At 44.9% G+C, this 21,304-nt stretch overlaps 1 protein-coding gene across 11 annotated transcripts in view; it reads right to left on the bottom strand.

Moving 5' to 3' along the window:
• Positions 1 to 21,304, bottom strand: part of RFX2 (regulatory factor X2) — a 55,056-nt gene that overhangs the window by 15,267 nt on the left and 18,485 nt on the right. For 5 of the 11 annotated variants that reach the window (XM_048927650.1, XM_048927643.1, XM_048927642.1 and 2 more), the window contains 5 exons: positions 13,515 to 13,627; positions 10,719 to 10,808; positions 9,645 to 9,721; positions 8,677 to 8,941; positions 4,063 to 4,137 (listed from right to left, as the gene is read on the bottom strand). In XM_048927650.1, the coding sequence (XP_048783607.1) occupies positions 4,063 to 4,137; positions 8,677 to 8,941; positions 9,645 to 9,721; positions 10,719 to 10,808; positions 13,515 to 13,619 (612 nt within the window). In that variant the 5' untranslated portion in view covers positions 13,620 to 13,627. Of the gene's footprint in view, positions 1 to 4,062; positions 4,138 to 8,676; positions 8,942 to 9,644; positions 9,722 to 10,718; positions 10,809 to 13,514; positions 13,628 to 17,581; positions 19,265 to 21,304 lie in introns of those variants that run through there. The other 6 variants (XM_048927639.1, XM_048927641.1, XM_048927648.1 and 3 more) reach the window with 6 other exon arrangements.

The raw sequence follows: 21,304 nt of genomic DNA, 5'->3' as shown, positions 1-21,304 counted from the left end.
GACATTTCTGACACCTCACTCAATTCAGTTTCTGCATTTCCCACCCAACTCTGCTCTCGTACAAATGCTTCTGAGCCATAAGCTACCAGCACCTACAGATGCACGCTGTGTGGTTATCATCCACATACTGAAATTTCAACTTCTGCTATGCCAACGAAGCTGAATCCAATGAAGAAACACAGTTAAAATGAGTTCTGTTATTGGGTTTGACCCAACCCACGCAGACGTTCAGATCATAGAATCACAGAATACTTTGAGTTGGAACCCACAAGGATCATCAGGTCCCATCAGCAGCGGTGGGCTTTGGAGCAGGGCACAGAATGCCACAGCAGGAAGAAGACAAACCTGCTGCTCAGCTCCCCAGCCTTCTTTTCAAGAGCCACGTGCCTGCCCCCTTCAAACCTCCATCCACTTGCACTGCATTGCACAGAAAATGAACTTTCTGGAGTCCAAACCCTACAAACCTACGAGGCAGTGACTGCTGCTGGCCTCCCTGCCCCTGTCTGCAGCAGGAGATGTGGTGGCAGTCCCCAAAAGGCCACTGCAGACCCGAGGCTCCGATCAACCCATCCCTTACAGCTGCCTCTAACAAAAGCACTCCCCAGCACTCAGGACATGAAGAACCAGCAGCACTTCTGTCTCTCTTCAGTCCACACCTGTGCTTATTTTGGCCCATCCCCTATATTTAATGATTAATATGTCCTGCTTTTTTTGTTGTTTTGTTTTCTTTACCTTTTATTTATCCAGTGGAAGATAATGACCATGGATTGGTTATTTCTACTCTTCTAAACCTGCCCTAATTCCATGCCTTAAAAAAGCAGTCACTTCAACTTGACTCTGGAGATTTTCACTCCAATCCTACAACATCCCCTCCATCTTCCAACACTTGCAGTGTTTTTTAACATTCCTTCAAACACTGTGGATTTCACAAGACAAACTCCCACTGCTGAATTGGAATTTGATGCAAAATGCACAAAAGAACTCCAAAAAGGAATATTGAGGATATAAATAATTTTCAAAGGATGATTTGTGCTCTTCCTGCATTACCAACAACGCACTGGGCACTGAAAATAAGAACATTCAAGATTCTCCCTGTTTGCATTCTCTATTCTGTTTACTTTTTGACACTGGGCTCTGGTGTGACAATGACCAAATACACCACGGTTTCACTTCTGTTTGTGTTCTGATCAGGCTCCAATAAAATCTCAGGGCAGCTGCATGCTGCTGTTTGTGCTACAAGCACCGCAGAGGAACATTTCCATTTAATTTTGACTTCCACTTTATTTCTATCGAGGGTCTGCTTTGATGTAAAAAAACAACCCTTTAACACAGCCCTTGATTCAAGGAGGGATCTGAGGGTGGGAGAAGAGACGCTGTGTAAAAAGGAGAACTCCAGGTTTGAAGGTTTTGTTATACAACCAGTTGTGGAACTGAACAAAGCCATGAGGACACACAGCTGTGGGGCACACGTGGGAGCTTCACTTGAAGCTGGGGCATCCCCACAGCCTTCCACAATTAGATGTCAGCAAAATCTACACTTTTTCTTCAAAAGTTTTCTTGAAAAACCATCACTTTCCTCCCTCTGCATCATCTGCAAGCTCCTCACTGTCAGAGAATAAAATGCTCTGATCCAGAGCCTGCGGAGCGCACTTGTGAGCAGAGCTTTTGAGGAACGTATTTGATGGACATAATTTCAATAAAGCATCACTTCTCACTGGTGTGACCATTCGCTTTGGCTTCTACACTCGATATTTCAAGTGCACTTAAGTAACTTCTCAGAGTTTTCAAGGATAATTTCAGTTATCAGGAGTGGCTCCTTATGGCGTGGACTTTGTATGAATTGAGATATGTAAAAAAAAAACCCTCTTGATTGAGATATATTTTGTTTTCCTTTAAAAAAAAAAACCATGACATGAAAAATCTGCTGATGGCCATAAAATAAACCATTATCCTAAGAATTTACAAATTTGCAAATTTTTGCAAATTTTTGCAAATTACAAATTTGCAAAAAGTGCATTTTAAAAGGAGAGGCAGAACACTCGATGAAAAACAATTCAACCTTAAGAACAAATGCAATTAAACCAGAACTAATGGTGCAATTAGCATCACCTCAAAGCTTCCCTTGGGTACCAGGTTTTCCAGCAGAGGAACATTTGTCAGGTTAAAGGATTGCATTTTGCTACCACCTTGGCTTGTGATGCTACCACTGCTCGGGGCTGTGAGCTCTGTTTTGATTTCTGTCCCCCAAGTCAAGCTCCTATTTTCCTTTCAGCCCTGACAAATCACAGTTCCCTCCTGTTTTGCTTTCTGATTCCCACTGGCGAGCCTGACAACATTCAGGCAGGCTGCTGAGATTGCCTGTCTTCACAGTAAGCATCGAAGGTAGGAATTGAAATATCTCACGTAACAGAAAACATTATAACCCAGCATGGACCAGGGGATGCATGCAGACACTCAGCCACAGCCTGGGGCCAACTGCACAGGAAGGTCCTGAAGACCTCCACAACAGGCAGAGGTTTTTCCAGGCAGCTTCACTGAGCTTCCTGGAGCTCTGAGGGGAAATGACCCAACCTGGTCCTGCAGCACATTGCATTTCCTGCAGGCACTGCAGCACTGCTGCCTCCTCACTGCTTCTACGTGTACATGGACACAGCCTCACAGTGCAGAATGGTTGGGACTGAGCCAGGAGACTCAAACACTGAGCACTGATGTGGGCACAGACCTTATGCTATGCCTTGTCCTGCAAGAAAGAAGTGAGCTGGTCTCCGTCATGAGGTGGCACTGCTGGGAGCCTGGGTCTGGCCCCACCTCCATTCCACATGACCTGTAGTCAGATGAAATCTCTTTTCTATCTTCACTTTCCTTGCTCTGTTCTTTTTCTGCTTTTTCCAAACCTCCTTCAGAACTCCCCTCCGTCCCCCACCCCGCTCCACTCTGCCCCTGTCTGTGCTGCAATGAACAAGAACAATTCTGCAGGACATTACCCTTCGTCAAACCTCTGTGGCTGAGGTGCAGAAGTGTGGCTGCAACCTGGAGCAAGAAGGATGTGCAATGATGCTCTGATCAAAGCCTGATTCCACAGCTGTGCATTTTCCCAGCTACAGGAAGGACCCTTCTATTTCTAGCACCTGAAATAAGAACTGAGCTCACCCAGGAGACCAGGTCTGAAGTTTGGAATCAGCTTAAGATATCAGAACATTCATTTGAAAGTTCCTCTAATTTTCTCTGCCTATTTCGGTAGGGTGAAAAGGTCAAACCTACTCAAGAATGACAACATTCAAGTACAAAGCAAGACTAAATTTGTTAGAATAAGGAAGTACCACTCAGTGCACTGTGAGTTATCAGAGCAGAACATGCTTCAGCCTAACCCAAACCACAATGAAGTCAAGGCAAATCCAGAGATTTCAGTAGGACTTGAATTAGACTCCTCAAATCTGACACAAGCATGTGCTTGCTGTTAAGCATTACTGCATGGAAGCCATAAACCATGATGCAGAAGACCCTGAGTAGGCCCAGCAGGACAGCAGGAACTTCACACAAAGCAGGGAAGTTATTGGCATAGCAAGAACAGAGAGGCCTAGCAAATGGATTTAGCATAGCATTGTAACAGCAATGGTCTTCCTGAGGCACAGAAAGAGGCAGTGAAGTATTTACAGGAGTAGGCTTTTGGTATTTGGAATCTAGGGGATATTTGTCGTGATTCACTCCAAGTTATTGCTGTAGAATTGCAAGTTATTTTGCAGCCATCTTCCAATTTCACCAAAAGGAAAGAACTTCCTCAAATGTGTTTATCTAATTGCCAGCAATTTCCATCGCAAGGTAGAAGAAATAAATAAATACAGGGTAGAGGCAGTTAACACAATCCAGAGCTTCTCATAAACAAACATTAACATCATGGCAGTTTTTGCATCAATTCTTGTTTCTTGGGAATGGGCTGCTTTGGGCAGCACAGCTGAATCATGGGCTGCTTTGAGTTCTTTGTGCTCTTGAATACACCAAACAGCTACAAATAATGCTTCTACCAAAGCAGGAAAGAGGTTGTAAATTCCGATTGCAACTTACATGGCTGTTGAGCAAACTGCTTTTGTGTGATGTAATCCCTTCATTTTTTTGTAGGTTTTCAATCGCCATTTCAAGCTAAAGAAAATGTGCACAGGGAAAAAAAAAAAAGGAAAAAAGAAAAAGAAAGGAAATCAGATAGTTAGCAACAGCCAGGAATTTACCCTTATTAATAATTGAATGATTTATGCTTTATATCAACAGGCTTGTGAAAAGAGCAAGTAGATGAGGCACAGTCCTTATGTGATGAAGCTGCAAAGACGTTATTGTATGGCATGCAAACTAACAACACAGCAAGAGTCCCTGTTAGGCTGACAGAGTGAGACATGGGGATATTTGCTCTTCCACCACATGCACTGCCCGTTATAAAGGGGAAGCAGTTTTCCTTCTCTCCCTTTCATGCCTTGACCAAAACACCACCATACAGATGTACTGCAGCAAATCAAAGGACAGTGGTACAGAGGAGGTGCATTGTACTCAGATCTTGCATGGAAAACAGGGATTAATGAACTTATTACTTCTTAAAATTTTAACAAAGAACTAAAAGCACTGAAATAAAACAGAGGCACCAGGAGGGCTGATACAAGGAGTGTGCAAGCTGAAATGGAATGCATCTTTGCTATTATGCAGACTGCTATTGTACTCATTTCCTCTGATCTCAGAGCTTCTGCAACTGAGAGAACAGCAACACATCCTGGCTTCTGAACAGACCCCTTGCTTTCCTCTACCCGCTCCTACCTTCTCTTCTGCTCCCAGCCCAGCTCTTGCTGCTGCCCTGTGCTGAGACCCCCTTCCAGACCCTCCTTGTGTTGCTGCTGGGGCTCCCTTGGCAATCTCTGACAAACTACTTAGCAGAATGCTGCTGGTCCAGAGCTCTCTGCTCCTGAGCACAAGGTTTCTGCAAATGTGGAAGGATGAAGAAGCACCTCAGGTTGAGGGACTGGCAGTTTTCTGTCTGTTCCTTCTGTTTCCAGTAAACATTCTCCAAACCCTTTACCTGTAACCTATTAAAGCAGGCAGGATAAGGCAGCATGCTGTAGAACTTGCAACCAGCACCTCTCTCTTAACAAGTTTGGCATCTATCACCATCTAACATGCATGGTCATGCATGTATCTGGAGGTGCATCCAAAAAGCATCACATCTGCATGATGATCAGTCAGCTTATGGCCTCATTTACATACAGCTAGCTCCCTATACTCAAGTTTGCACTGATTCCTAGCATTGCAAAGACAAGGGTGGAGAACAAACCAGCCAGGTACAAAACCAGGCTCTATCAGAGAAGTGAGATCTAACATCTGAAGCTCAATTCAGTAAAAAAATGTCCAGGCTTTGCCATATCCACGTCTGAATGCGACACTGTCCAAAAACCTCCAGCATAAATTCCTCGGTTTCTGCCCCAAAGAAACATCACTGTGGCACCTCTCAGTAAGTTAGCACTGAATTCAAAAAAGGGTCAGCCCAAGCATATGGTCCACTGGATTTTGAGAGAACTTGCAAGCCCTGATGCACCATGAGGAACCAAAACCCATCAGCACAGATTGATTGCTGATGCAGCCTTCAGGAAATGAGTCAAAGTGTGAGAGGGAGACACCATTTCCTTCCTCTGTTCAGGGGCAGAGCCAGCTGAGCAGGGCAGTGCCTGTTGAGCAATGTCTCTTATGCAAGCACAGAAGCACCACTTGTCCTTTTGGCATTCTGGTAAGTGTCCAATCCAAACAGCCACCTGACATCTGCAGAAAAAAAAAAAACCAAAAAAAAGACTGAAAATTTTTAAGCAGTCCTTTATGAAGGAGAGCTTTTTGATAAAAAGAACAGTTCAATAGCTGCTCTATGAGAACAGGTGCTAAACTTCTTGACTGTGAAGTTAAAAAGCACCATGTGCCCTGATGAAATGCCATCAGCTCATTAAAGGAGAGCTGTTCTGCTCTCTATACCAAACCAGGATACAGGAAAAAACTGCAATTGTTTGGAAAAAAAAAGGGAGCTGCCTGGAGTGGTGCAGCAGTAGAAGACAAGCTGCTTTACAGTCAGTCATTCATTTTGCTACCATGGCTGTACAGACCAGCAGCACCTCTCAGCTAATGCTCACTAACTGCTGGACAAGCAAAACCTGCCCAAGAAAGGACTGGAGTGCATTGGGTAAAGATTGAGTTACTGGGACCAGAAGGAAGACAGTTCTGAGGACCTACACACAGGAGATCTCAGGGATTTCCCCACTTGGCCCAGTTTAATTTAGATGAAGATTAATAGTGCTCTGGCAGTACAGACACCAAACAGAACTATGCGATGCTTTGATTCAGCCCACTGGGAGAAGATCATCTTCATTCCAGCAGATTTGGAGGATGCTGGGTTTTTTCTTTTTAATATTTGAAGAGTTTATTTTAGTGTGCATACAGCCTTTGCCAAACATCTCTCAACCTCCCGAGGCAGCTCTGCTCTTATTTCATCGCTAATTGTGATCCCTTGTTCCCATCTCACTCCCATTTGAAGATACTCTCCTTGGTTTTCCCTCTGAGGTCTGTTTTGGCTCTGCCACAAGCAGTCAGCATCCTCCAAGCCCTCACGATTCCCTGTTCCTTGGCTGTGTTGACACCCAAACTTTTCACACTGCACACCTGAGACCACATGCAAACATTTCTTCCTTGCCTACATTTGCACGAGCTGTAATCGTGTTCTCTCCACAGTCAGTTCTTAATACTGCCCCAACTGCATTTGTTGGGTCTGCAGGCTTGCAATACCAGGCTTCCCTATTCTCTGTTTAAGCAAAACACTGCAAATAAAAATGTTATTACCCAGTGACATTATCTTGATACTGCCCTTGCCTTCCACTATTTGTCCGCCCATTACTGTGTGAAATTAAAAGCATCTGTCATGGCTCTGAATGGCCCTGGGAGATCTACCTTATCTCCCTGCAGCTCTGGTCTGTGCTGGGAGAACTGAAAGCCACAGATGGACACATCTCTACAGCACCTTCCACACGAGCATCATTCATTAGTTAGCACTGTTAAACTTGTCCACAAGAGCCACAAACATTTCTGAAAGTTCATTCCTACATGCAACAGAGTGACTTTTCTTTCAGATGCATTTTCATAAAGGTCACTTCCTAAACTCTTTTTATTTTTCTTTTTCTGAACAGCTTATTTCACGTGATAGACAGCTACAAAATGAATCTGCTCATGGGACGTTTGTACTGACACATCACACTTGGGCTTTTTACACTGTGTCCATCGCCATGGAAATAAAGAAAAAAAAGCAATGTTGTGCAGCTCTGCAAGATGCAGTCCCACGCAGGTGACACGATCAGCTGCTACTTCCCTCAAAATAACAAGCATGAGCAAAATCAGAGGAAGTTCCAGTGCTGGTTCTTAACTCTGAGTAATTAAAACACATGGACAACTCTCACAAAAGAAATCTGCTCATCCAGTGAATCTGCCCCTTATTCCTACAGTTGTCACTTCACAGTTCTCCTTTACCCTGAGCTAAAGACTGTTCCCCACTGACAGGTATTTCTACCTAAGGCAGAACACATTCACTGTGGGATAAAGGCAACAAATCAAGACACAACAATCCAAAATCTTTTAAGTCTGTGTTTTAAAATGCTGTGGGACAAGAAAGTGGAGCCTTGTTGGCCAGAGATTCAAGAGAACTCAGTAGCCAGCAGCTCCCATTTTTCACCCAAAGAGTGCCTTTAACGTTTTAAAATCCAGCCACACATACTCAATTGCACCTATGTTTATAATCACACTTACACAGAAGCGTATACACACATACACACACCAAGGTCAGGTGAAAAGGAAGGTGAATACCGTCCCAGAACACAAACTCCAACCAACTCTTGGCAACAGTTGCTACTAAGACTTTGTGGATTCTCAGATAAAACTTTGACAGCTTGTAGCCACAGGAAGGCTGCTTTAGGTTAAGCTATCTCTCATAGTCCCACATAGTTGTACAGTTATGCTTCTAAACCTGGCACCTCTGTTGGAAAGACACAATTAAACAATATTAGAGCTTTACACGTTTGGGTAAGAGCAGCATTATCCCTAAAATACATTTTCTGTAACATATGGCAAAGGCAGAATACACAGTGGTGTAGGAGATATATGAAAGCTTTTCAGTCATTGAGGATTTGGAGAAATCAGCTTGACATATCTTTTGCAGTAATTATTCACTGTGTTAATAATGGACTTTTCAGGTCTCTTTATAATTAAAAATATGTATTGCTTTACTTTGGGATAAGCCTCGTGTTCAGATGTTATTAAAAAATGTTAACATAGACGATTCTTTTGAATTGGAAAACCAAAACATTTTGCTTGGGGAAAGAAAAAACCCCAAACTCTGGGAACATAACTCTTATCTCCGTGCTGCATAATTTCAGTGTATGAATGATCTGCTCAAAACATTTGACAAGCTTCTGCCTGCCAGTAAGAGACATCCCAAACTCTGGGGTACGTATCCGTGCAGTACACCAGTGTCTATTCTCTTCCTTGCACTTGCATGACACGTTATACAGACATATACACGGTGATAATGATAGGAGAATTTATTTTCTGCAGGCTTTTCAGTTCCCTTGGAACAATTCCGGGCCCCTGAGCTACAACATCTGCAGGGCTACATACCGTTGCTGGAGAGGAGCGTGAAGTATGTGACAGAGAATGTCTAGTGTTTTCCATCCCCCCATGAATGAGATAGGCTCCCGAGCTGGAGAGGATCGGACTTCCCCCAATGTCCATGGTGATGCCCACCATGTTGTGAGAGGGAATGGCTGTAGGAGAGGATGCCGCTGTAGTCACCTGAGCTCCACCTCCCTGCGGTTCGAAATAGGAAGCTGCGCTGCTAGGGGCGTAAATCTGAGCTTCGGTGTTGTAGGAGTAGGCGGCTCGTCTGTCAAAGGAACAACAGGGTTAGGATGTGGAGCACGTGCCCATGGAGAGGAGCTTACAGAGCTAATCTGTCAGACAATGGCTTCTGCACCGTGCGCCGTGTTGTAAAAAAGGCCTCGACTCCATTGTCAGAGGGATTTGCTTCAGTGAAATTGAACTCTGCCATAAAAGTCACCTCTGACATCATTAATCTGTCCTGCGAAGCCCTGAAGCAAAGACCCACAGCCTATCCAAGCAGTGTGCCTGCACACAGAGCCCTGCGTCCACTTTGCAGCTGTCTCAGCCTAAATGTGGATGCTGAGAGCTGAGAGAGTGGGCAGCAAGACCCAAGCAGGGGCACGAAGAGGGTCCCAGTAGAGAGAGGCAAGAGGAAATCTTACAAAGCCCCTTTCTCCCTATAGAAATCATTCTTTGGTTCCTAAGCCTGCCCCAGCTCTCCACTGCAGAGGACTGGGGAGAGGAAAATACTGGATCATTTCCTACCAGGGAGAGCAGGATTCGCTGGAGAACACTCCTTCCATGAGGACAACATCTCTGCCTAAAGCCTAGCACCCACACACACAATGCAGCATGCAGAAAAGTTCTTTCCCTTCCACCTTTGAATGGCAGGCAGTGCCAGGAGCAGTGCTGGACTAGGAGAAACCCGGCAGGACCAAACTGCTTACACCCAGCGTGGAGTGGTGAACAGAGTAAAAGACTCTTACATGGTTCCATTGGTATAAACAGCTTCTCCTTCCACATACTGGACCTGGGATGGATAGACGTGCTGCACGGATTGCACCTGAAACAAGCATCATAAGCCTGAGTTAGAGACATGTCCCTGCCTAGGAACAGCGAGACAAATTACATACTGCATCCTTAACTTTCAACCTTACCTTGACATCTAGGCTTTCTTCAACAAAAAAAGAAAATCACAACAAAAATAAAACCCCCAATTACCACGCTTGGGAATCCCAAGGGACATATTTATTTTAAAAGTTCAAATTAAAATTAGTAAATAAGTAGTTGCTCCATGAGCAGTGGAAACAATGGAGCTGGGTTTCCTCCACACACGTCTGAGGGCTGCTTCTCTGCTGACTAATAAGGGTGAGATCACACTGCAGCCTTTCCTTCAGAGAGGTTGGCAGTGTCCATCTGCATCCCAGCCCACTTTCTTGTTGGTCTGGGAGATATGTGGTTGCCCTCTGTCAAGTTTTTCTGGAACTGAGCAACCAAATAAAAAACTGCTAGAGGAAAAAGTCAAAGGAGTCAGACACACTGTCCACGTGAGGCAGCACCACATATGCTTGGTTTCTTAGGAAACAAGGGCTGCAAAAGGCAAGGTTCAGATAAATAAAAACACTTGCATGGTTCTCAGTCACCCAAACTTCCTACGAAGCCACATGCAGCCAGAATATTTGTCTGTGTAACTTAAAAAATAATCCCAAACACTTTCCCTCTAAAAATTTTTTTACAGAGAAGTCCTGCTTACTGAATGGCAATTAAAATCAAACATCAAATCTTCAAACGTATGCAAGACACCTGCTACACTAAAGGTTTTTTCTACACCTTAAATATCTTTAGAGTTTATTGTATTACCAGTCTAAGAAGGAGGGGAGAGATGGAGAAAGCTGTCTCACCGGGTCTCCGGTTGCACACAGATCTTTAATTAACACTGTGGATCTTTCAAAGGAGATGTTTGTCACAGAATCTAATACAGAGTGGGACATGAGAGATGGGGAGTGTCCAGTCCTGCTGACACAGAGCCCCTGTGTGGGGTCTCCCTGTGGGGACATTACCTGTTGTGGAACCTGCTGAACTCTGGGAACAGAGATTTGCTGCATCTGCGCTCCTTTGGGAGCAGAGCCTGCTGCTTGCACCAGAACCCTCTGCAAAAAGAAGATATATTAACACACACTTATTTCAGCTTGTTATCACTCTGTAACACAGGTAAGTCAGCTATTCCCTTTCAGAATTTCTGGGAGGCAGGATAACTCCTTACTTGGCATCCCTGTGGTCCCCCATCCCTCCAATGTAATCTGCAGTGACACCAGACTGAACTCAGCACCCAGAACTGGGGAGAAGTGGAGACCTACATCCACAATTTCTGAATTTCTCCACGGAAAATAAAAGAATAACAGAAAGCAGCTGATTGACAGGAAAAGTTCAACAGGAGGCATTCAACAGGAGGAGTTCAGCAGGAGGTTCAGGCGCAGCACAACAAGAACTGTTCCTCACGTGTTCACATCTTCCTCCTAAGATTGCAAAGCTACTTCTTTTATTCCTGCTACACTGAGCCACTTTCTGCCTCCTGTGATATGAAACTACACCCTGCAACAAAGCACAGATGTTATGGCTTCCAAATCTAGGATGGCTCTGCACCTTTAGTGGCTTTAGTGCCACCAAGGGCACAAATCTGACTTGTGCTGCCCTGCAGTGCTCACTCCAGAACACTGTCCTCTACCTTTCCCTTGCCCTTTCCATTGCCCCCTTGTTCTTTGCATTACACTCCACACTCAGTTGGAGGCTGGGCATGTCTTGAAGAGTGCTGAGCACCTTGCAGATCCAGAAAAACAAATGTGGATGGAAAGAAATGATTCAGTGAGGCCCATGGGAACGGAGCCTTGGATACTGGCATGAAAGTAAGAAAGGAAACATTCGAGCCAAATATCTGTATGGCATTTTAAAATGATGAGGACCTTCTCCAAGGAGACAGTCATCCTCTGCAGCTCGAAGCTTTAAAAATACCCAGCAAACTGGGCCAACAGAATAAACAGCTGCAAAACAATCCCGCATGAGTCCTAGAAGAGACCCTGACAATTACTGGCTGTCATATCTCTATTTATGAATTTTAGTCCTCTAATACCCTCCCAGACATGGCCTTAGTAATCAGCCAGAAATTCTGTTCCTGCACAATTACCAGGAATGTGATAATTACACCGTCCCTACATCACCAGCCCCCCATGGAGACCTTCACAAGTCTGGATACATTTGAGATCCTGCAGCTGAGACAGTGATAAGGACACTGACAATTACGCCTGCCATCAGTTTGCCTATTTTATTTCCAAAAGAGGCTGTGACCAAAGGAACATTAAAAGCCCTTTTTCAAGTCAGACCTTGGCAATGCCAACTGCCTCCAACTCTCACTGAGAATTGTTCCTTTCTCCTACTTCTCATTCATTCTCTGTCTTTGCTTTTACCAAATGACACATCTCTCCTCCTTTGGCACAGCTGCCCAACTCAGCTACTTCTGTAATTCATCACCATCTGCCCGTTACCCCTATCAGCTTCCAACCAAAATAATTAATCATCCCCAACCTGTAAGATGAGGCCATCCTGTTCGTAGAGCCTTCTCTCACACTGAAAGTTAGACCAGTGATCAACAAAACCACAGGCTTCAGCCTCACACCACTCCTGCTGCCAGTAGTTCATTCCTAGCGTTTCCTTTGTCCTGCAGGTGGGAGGGGGAGGCTCTCTGGATGTTCTTGCTCCAAGCTTTCTTCCAAGTTCCTCTGGGTTTTCCTTAATCCATGGAGTTCCACTCAATATGCCGTGTCATTACAACAGCACTAGGAAAGGCTGGATGGGTAATTTCATGATCCAAAGCCAGCAGGTTTTCTAAACTTCGTTAACGTTGTCACAGTCAAATTCACACTACGGACTGATAATCCCTAAGATACTTGATGCTACTGTCCAGCATTCTCACCATTATCATACAAATGAGAAACAACATCTGGATAAATGCTGGGAAGGCTGCAGGAAGACAGAGGGCTGGCCAAATGCCGAGTTGCACGATGTGGATGCCCACGTCCTAATGGACAAAGTGCTCCTAACAATTCACTATTTTTAATTGTCACTTCCCATCAGCATCCAATGGCAGCTACTTCTGCTCACTTGGGAGTTGGAGAGAAGGGTGTAGCTCAGCTACACCCACCCATTCTCTTATCCCTTCAGCTTCCTTAAGTGTGATGGAAAGTTCTTCTGACAGTTCCCCAAATGGCACAAAAAGGAACTACAGTGATACTTAACACTTCCCGTTTTGTACTAGGTAGGTTTCATTCATCAATTAATTCATCTCTCCTATCAGGAGACCTTCCAAGAGCATTGTATTCATGCAAATACATCACGAATATCTCCCCTCTCCCTAATTCAACATGTTAGGATCCACCCACAAAAGGAAGAGGCTTCCTTCTGACTCCTCCACCCACACCTGCTTAGCATTCCCCCTCTCTTTTTCTCTTGATCTTGGTAACTTTTCTGCTAGAGATGTCTTTAAGGATAGTTTCATTTTCTGCTGCTTTTACTGACACAACAAATGACAGCAAGATATTATACTGAGAAAACATCAAACTGCCACAAAGTGAGTTCCTTAGGTAGCTAAGATAAAAATCTAAATTCCGGGGTTTAAAAGCAGTGCTAACACAGCTAAGTATCTCTGGTCTCCATCAACACAATCTCCAAGCAGTTTCTCACCACTGCCTCAACAAAGTGATCAACAAACTCTTTCCCCAAATAAGATCCTGGATTAAAATACATCTACTGGTAGAATTGGTCCCTTCTCCATGGAAACGGCGTTCCAGCTGTGCACACGTTACCTGCTGTGAGGCTGGCACTGGCTGCACCACTGGAGCTTGGGCTGATGCAGAAGGATGAAGTGTCACGGAAGCTGCCGAGTCTGATCCACCCTCTGAACTCTGCATGCTCACTGCTGGAGAGAGCAGAAGGGACATCAGCATAGGAAGCACTGTTACACTCACTCACCATAGCCAGAAGATTCAGGAACCGGCATCTAAATGGAGCAAAATCCCAGTGGAAGACCCAGGGGGAGTGATAGGAAGGAAGGTAGCTACCTTCCTACACACAGGGCTCTTTTTAGTCTTGGATCTAATTTTAATGTGGTATTATATTAAGAAAAAAGAAAGTTGCACAATTGTTCCGCAGAAAGGGGAGGGAAGGAACAGAAAATGCACTTCTAAATATAACAAAAAAGTGGCATTGGAAAATTATTGTGTCATAGCGAGGGATAACTACAGATCTGTAAGAGTAAGAGCATATTTTTAAAGCCATTTATTCTTCCCTTCTGCTTGATCATGGTTACTGTAAAATCTGTATTGCAGTACCTGCCTGGGGCTGCATTCTGAAAGTGGGGTGTCCAATTGGGGCGTTCAGTCCCAGCCAGTGATCAAACACGGATGCAGAGAACAAGCAGAGGCTGAGTGCCATTCCAAACCTCCAAAGAACACCTCTGCCCTCAGCCAAGTCCCACATCACTTCATCCTCTCCACGTCCCCCAAAGCAGGACCTAAGCCATCACCCTCCTGCCCTGTGTGCTGCCCACCGTAAGGGAACCGCTGTGAAAGTTCCCATTTAAAATGCTTTCGAGATGTTTCTGCCATCACTTCTGAACCAACAAATTCAGAAACATCCACATTTTGAGCAGTTGTTTCTCCTTCCTCAGTCTTGCTGCTGTGTGCTGCACAGCCTCCGAACAACGGGGTGGAATCCTTTCAGTTTTATTTTCCTGCTCCTCTCAGTATTTGAACTTCTCCTTCAGCTTTGTGCAATTGAATAAGCGAAAGGGACAATGAGAAGTTTAGGGGCACTCTGGACATTGCTGTTGGTAGCAAAAAGAAATTTAAGAATGGTTCTGACAGGGGCAGATGTTGGCATTTCAGGTCTGCAGAAAGGTCTCAAGTATGGCTGCAAGAATCACACTTGTGTGCACTTTTCTGATAGCTCAGAATTACCAGTGCCTCAGCCCTGCTGATACTTTGTCTTCTGGCCTCCTCCAGTGACCAAACGAGAGCAGAGAGAGGCAGAAGATGAACTGTCTGCTGCCAAAAGAAATCATCACCATTAGTTTCAGATTTGTTATAAAACACAGGCTCTGTTACTGATGACAACAAAGCCAGACACAAAGAATCCAATGGCATCTGCAGCTGTACTCCCAGACAAGGTGGACAGACACAGGAGTGCTGGACCCCAAAACACATGTGCAGAACTTACTCTTATTTTGTTCATTAGTAAAACATCCTGCATAGAGAATAATTCATTTCCTACTGAAGCCATCCTGTACTTCCTGAGAATTGCAGAGACAGAACCGTGTATGCCATCTGCTAGCAGTAATTTGTGCTGCTGAGATGCTGACAGTATCAACAGAATTCCTGCACTCCAAGCAACCACTGCATGATACCCCACATCTCCATCCACATCCCAAAGACAGCTACCAAAGGAGCAATGGGAACAGCTTTCTAACAGGAAGGGAAACATGTCCCAGGCCTTTTCACCCTCCTTCCTGGAAGTTGGGCATGCGCAGCATGGAACACACTCGTGATGGGTGCTTGGTGTTGGGGCAAAGCCACAATTAGATGCCAGTTCTGCCACCTGTCTGAAGCCTGTGCCTGGGAAAGGATCCTTGCAGGAAGTTTTGCAGACCTGCTCCTGGCAGTCTTGGTAGCTCAGAAGCTGCCCTGTCATTTCCCCACAGTTCCAGATTTGGTCCCTGTTGGCTGCAGCTGTCCCAGCAAAAGTAACCAACAGAGCTGGAAAAGGTGTCTGGTGCCTCCCAACAGCTGATGGCAGCATAGCAGCCTGGCAGCCCCTTGGGCCGGTGAGTCTGTACAGATGGAGAAACAAATCAGCACTGAACAAATCCACCAGTGGGTCACAGAGAAGAACGGCAACCACAGCCAACTCCCAATGCTCCAGAGCTCCGTGCAGAGCTAAGAGCAAAACCACAACTTAGTTATTTCTCCAGTTAGCAGACGGAATCTGACCCTGCAGAAGGAATAAAAGTGCAGTGAGAGAGGCCCCGTGCAACTGTGCATTTCAGGTTCAGACAAGTCTCAAAGCTGCTCAACCTGACGGTGACATCACGCGTGGCATCACAGCAGCGGCTGCAGGAGGCGGTGCAGAAATCTGGATTCCACGTTGCATCATCACTGAATGAATCAGGCTGCAGGGCTGCTGGGCTCTGGAAACCTTCTGTTTACACCCCAGCTATCTCGGTATCCAAGCAAACAGCAGTGACAGGAAAGGAAATACAGAAAAAGCTAATAACTTCTGGGTGCTATTTCTGGTCCTGCCACCAACTTGCTCTGTGACCTTGAGCAGGATGCTTCCCCTTTCCTATGCTTCAGTTTTCCCACTCCTAAAAAAGCGATCCTGCTCCCCTCTGTAAGGTGTTTTTCAAGCACTGGCCTCAGAGAGCTGTCAAAGACTGAATGTGTTTGAGAAAGACAAGTAGTCATGCTGCAAGCCTGGGGCTCGATAAAACTCCAATTGTTGCTGCTTCATTCATAAATCTCACGGCCTTCATGTAAATAGCCTTGCCTTTGTTAATCTGTCCTGCCCAAACCAGCTCCAAAACGCTGGGAAAACAGAGATAAGGGAGCACTTTGCAATGTTTTCCACATTCTGGTTTGTAGTGAGGGGCATCCAGAAGCTTTGTCCTGCAGCTGGGGTGGAAGCCACCTCCCAGAAGGAGCCACAGGATGGGAGCCCAGCACCCAGCACCGCGGGGTCCCAGCAGCCAGGGTTCAACAGAACACAGAGGTGAAGAAGAGCTCCAAGTATTTTTCCACGGAACACTTTAATATAAACTATCAGCTCCTGGACGCTCAAACAAAAAAGCTTCACTGCTAAATGCTGAGACCTCAATTGTCTTAATAACCGCTGCTGATTAGAGCCAGAGCAGGGAGCCTGCCCCAGAGAAAGTATTCGGATTGTTTCCCTTTGCTGCTCTGCTCCTCATTCAGGGCTACAGCCCTACAGCTGCCCACATTTAATAGGACAGGGTGCAAGTGCTGCTCCTCCTGGCCACCCCTCCCTTACTTTCACTGCATGTAAGAGCAGCCTTACTGAAGGCAGGAAGTCCTGGAGTGGGACTGGAACACTGGTGTGATTCTCACGGGTGCAAGCAGTGTGTGAGGTGCACGGATGGCATCTAGGTCTTGCATTTACATAGCTACATTTTTAAGGTGCAAATGTAAAACACAGGAGCTACCTACCCTACACCAGCACACAGTGAGTGCCTTTTTTTAATCCAGAATAATGGTTCAAGCATCCCAGTGTTGCTTTGAGAATACTAACATGGCTTGTTTCAGTGATTTACATGCTCAGTGGAAGGCAAAACATATTGTGAACCATTTTACAGTGGGGAAAAATTGAATTTGCTTTTCAAAGCTTACTTGGTCATCCTTTGATCTTATTTAAACTCTTTACATTCTTTTATTACATCTTTATTATATTTTTTTCCTGGCAGAATTTTTGAAATGGAATACAATACCAGGGCAGAAAGGAGGGGAAGCAAAATGTCTCGGATGAGGTTGTTCTTGTTTGTTGTCTTTAATAAAAACAGTCATCAGTTCTACCTCTGGGACAAATTCTCAGCCATTTATTGTTAAGTTTTACAGTGAACCTCAGCAGATGCCAATGCCTCTGTTGGATGGTTCTACTGACTGCAATCGCCATTAGAGAATGGGCTTAGCACTGCCCCTCCATGGAGATTTCTGGACTTTAAATATGGGGCATAAAAATCCATCAGGAAAATAATTGCCTCAAAGCCCAGGAATCACTAGTAAACCTAAGACTGAAGGACATCCTTCATGTCTTACATTTCAAATGAAGGCAGAAAGAGAAAAGTTCATTTTTCCAGGCAAACCTGCTATCATCATGTCTTCCTTCTTTATTTCTGATGCCACGCTCATTAAACAGGAAGCAAATGCCAAGTGCATTAGCTCTCCAGCTAAAGAAGGGATCCTGAGTTCTCAGCCGCCACCTGCCCATGTTGTCAGACACATCCTATAGCAGGGACTGAAGATAAAAACCGAAATCAGAAGGCAGGCAGCCATGGGAACAGAGATGAGCTTGGTTACATCGAAACACACAACTAAAATGAAGTGCAGGTAGATGCAACAGAACGGTGGGAAGCCTGAAGAGCCAGATGTGATTGCTACAGGAATTTATAGTAAACTTCACCCAAAATGAATGCACTGGATGATCTTTGTGCTTCCTTAATATTACCATTAGTTAATGAGATCTGCAGTACCCAACAGCCAGGATGCTGAACTGAGCCCAGTTTCTGCTCCAAGATTTCTTTTGGTTTGCTGGACTTCAGGCTGACCAAGGGGTAAAACAACCAGGGAATCAGAAGCAGTCACTTTTCCATGTACAGGATGGTGATACAGCTCTGAGATTTTTATGGAAATCCCATAATAGTTGGTGCTTTAGCAAAAATCCCAACATGGGAAACACGTAGCAATGGGAAAGTTGTGGTTTAATTAGAAGAAATGAACAATTTCTTACCCATAGCATTGACTTGCCGGATCAAAATTCAAGTCCAAGTTTCTGGTTTTTTTTCTGTTTGGTTGATTTTGTACATTTTCTGCATACTTTGAAGGGAAGGATTACAATTTAAAAGAGTTATTTGCTTTCTGGAACTTTTTTCAGGTTTAGCTGGCATGGAGCTTGAATAAATAGGAAAAACAGAATGGCAACAACTGGATTCAGAAGAAATAAAAACATTATTTAACCACCAAGCTCTACACAAGCTCTAAATGGTATTTACTCCCCTGTTTACCTACCAACTTGTCTCTAGACAAAGGATGTAGGGTTTCTGCTTTTAGATTCACTACTGAGGACCCTCAATAAACTCAGAAGCATTCAAAAATGATAAAAGGAATACAGAAAAGAGCAGATCTTCACTTTCTGTTCTAGCAGATGAACACCAACTCTTGATTTTATCTACCACCTTCTATGTTACATTTATTTTATTTGAGGTTTTCTTCAGGATTTTCCATTTCTCTCAGCATTTTTTGCTTAGTCTCTGTTTAATAATTTGCTCTGAAAAGCCATTAGCTGTGTTTTAACTACAGCACAGAAAGGAACTGTCTTTATTTGGAAAACAACACATTTTTATACTACATGAATAAAAACGTGACCCCATGAATGATACCAGCACAGAGCAGAATCAAGGCAAATCCTTGTACCAAACCCAGCTCGCTTCCTGCCTCCACGCATCCTTTATTCCTGCAGTGCTTGTCTCCAAAGCATGATATCTCCAAGAAATAACAGGCGTTTCCCCAAAATCCCTATCAGGAAAGTATTTTATTTTCCCATTGCCCATTAAACTCAGGGCTGGAGGAACTGCTGCCACGCGGCTCTGAGGACGTGGACAGGCATGTCTCAGTGCCTGCACCCAGCATTCTGCTTCAGGAAAGTGGAGTTCCCAGGCTGTGAAACCAACTGAAACAGATCACCAAGGGGTGGTTGTGCCCATGGTTGGGATTAAAGCTATCACCTCCTTCACACACTACAGCAAACACTCAGGGGTGAAGCTCCTAGCACAGTTGTTAGTATTGAGTACCCCTCGTTTGGGCTGGAAGGGACCCCCCAGCACCCTCCCCCCCAATCCCACTCCCTGCCATGAGCCAGTTAATCCTCCCAGCTCAAGCTGCCCAGGGCCCAATCCATGGCCTTGGGCCTCCAGGGATGGGGCACCCATGGCTCTCAGCAGCACTGCCAGGTCCTCACCACCCTCCGATGGAAGAGTTTCCTCCTCACATCCAACCTAAATCTCCCCTTTCTTCGGTTTAAAGCCATTCTCCCTCATCCTACCGCTATCAGACCCTGTAAAAAGTTGGTCTCTCTTCATAAGTTCCCTCTAAGACCTTCTCCAGACATTATATCCAAAGGAAGGCCGTTCCTTATCCAAAATATTATATAACCAGAAAATGTATACCAGCTCCACTTTGGAGAGCCACAGTATTTCCTTCCTCGCTTTTATCTGCTCTGGGAGCTGTGGAAGATCCTTTCTGCTCAGTGTTCAGAGGAGCAGTTAGGGCTGCACAGAGAAGGGCAGTGAGATTGCCACGAGCAATGATGTTCTCCTTCTTCCATTTGTGTCCCACAGGATGGGAGAACCCTGCCAAACTCAGCAGCAAAACGGGGCAAAGCTTGGGGCATCCCTGGCTCTGAGCACGAATGTGCCCTTGTCACCTCGAGTAACACAGTGAGTATTCCAGATAAACAGGAGCTGGCACTCGAGCAGCCTCATCTGAACTGCGTGTCATAACCTTTAGCCTTTTAATAAGCAGTGCTAAGTGGAGGGGATGGAAAAGGGAAGGCAAATATGACAAGGAACTTGATAATAAGCCGATTCTGGAAAGGCTGCTTATTAAATTGCTTCAAAATGATATGAACAGAGAAGGCACCAGAGCCTTCCACTGATTAGGTTAAATTAATTTAAAACAGAAGCAACCGCTGCTTGTCTAAGAGCTCCAGTTACCTGGAAACCCAGATAAATCCAAAACACGAGTTTTGAGGGCAGCAGCAGTATGGCTGTTTTTTCAGAAACACGGTCCTCATGGAAAAATACAAATTTGGAAACAGCTTTTATTAGCAGTAGTTAATAATATACTGTTATATAAACATAAACACAGTCTTTAATTGGATTTCATGGAATCAGTCATGTCATATATATATACAGACATATATACATAACTGTTGCATAACAGCAGCTCAGTAACCTTTGCTGTTTCTTTAAAAGTGACTTTCAGTGGCAGGAGAGAGCTGGGAACATCTCAGTGCTGGCTGCTCGAGTGGAGTTTCCTTAAGAGCCAGCTGAGATGGAGCAGCAGAGCTGTGATGGGTTAATGCTGCTGGGAACAGCCTGATTACAAATCTCGTGTGCTCAGAGCTCAGACCTGAGCACCTGCAAAAGAACTCAGTGGTTCCCCCCCCATCCATAAGACTGTCCCTTTTTCGTTTTAGCCCAATGACTTTAACACTCTCTGGGTGTCAAAAGTGGGATTGGAATCCCCCAGGCCTGAACGCATCCCTTCTGATGTGTAGGAACAGGGAGGCCAGCACCATCCCATTCACTGCTGTGCTGCATTCCACCCCCCAGAACCTTACCTGTGACAGCCCCAGATGCTTGTTCTTAAGGAAAAGTTCCACAGCTCCAGGTTATCAGACTGGCAAAGCCCTGACAAGAAGTGCTTGAAAGTCCTTGCACCTTTTCTATGAGCTAACTAAATCTTGACTTCAGAAAAGTTTTGCTATAGCCATGGAAAACAGTGCTGCCCAAGAGAATTCTGGAGATTGCTGGGCAGTCAGGAGGCTTTCACATCTGGAAGGAGGAAAAAAAGATCACACACTGAACTCTGTTCCACACCGTGGCCTTTTGGGTACCACCTGCAACATGTGTGGTGAACACGTGGTAAAGCAAGCACAAGTTCTGGGCTCCAATTCATCATCTTCCCACATTTTTAATATGTGCACTGCAGGATTTCCCAGAGCTGTAGTTCAATAGGGGAAGTGCAGCCTATCAGGCAATACTCTGGCACAACATTGTGAAGGCTGCTCTCTAGGACAAACCTTCCAA

Source organism: Lagopus muta, chromosome 26, assembly GCF_023343835.1.
Source record: "Lagopus muta isolate bLagMut1 chromosome 26, bLagMut1 primary, whole genome shotgun sequence".
Lineage (NCBI taxonomy): Eukaryota > Metazoa > Chordata > Aves > Galliformes > Phasianidae > Lagopus > Lagopus muta.
Note: the sequence above shows the minus strand (reverse complement) of the source record. Positions and strands in the feature narration are given on the sequence as shown.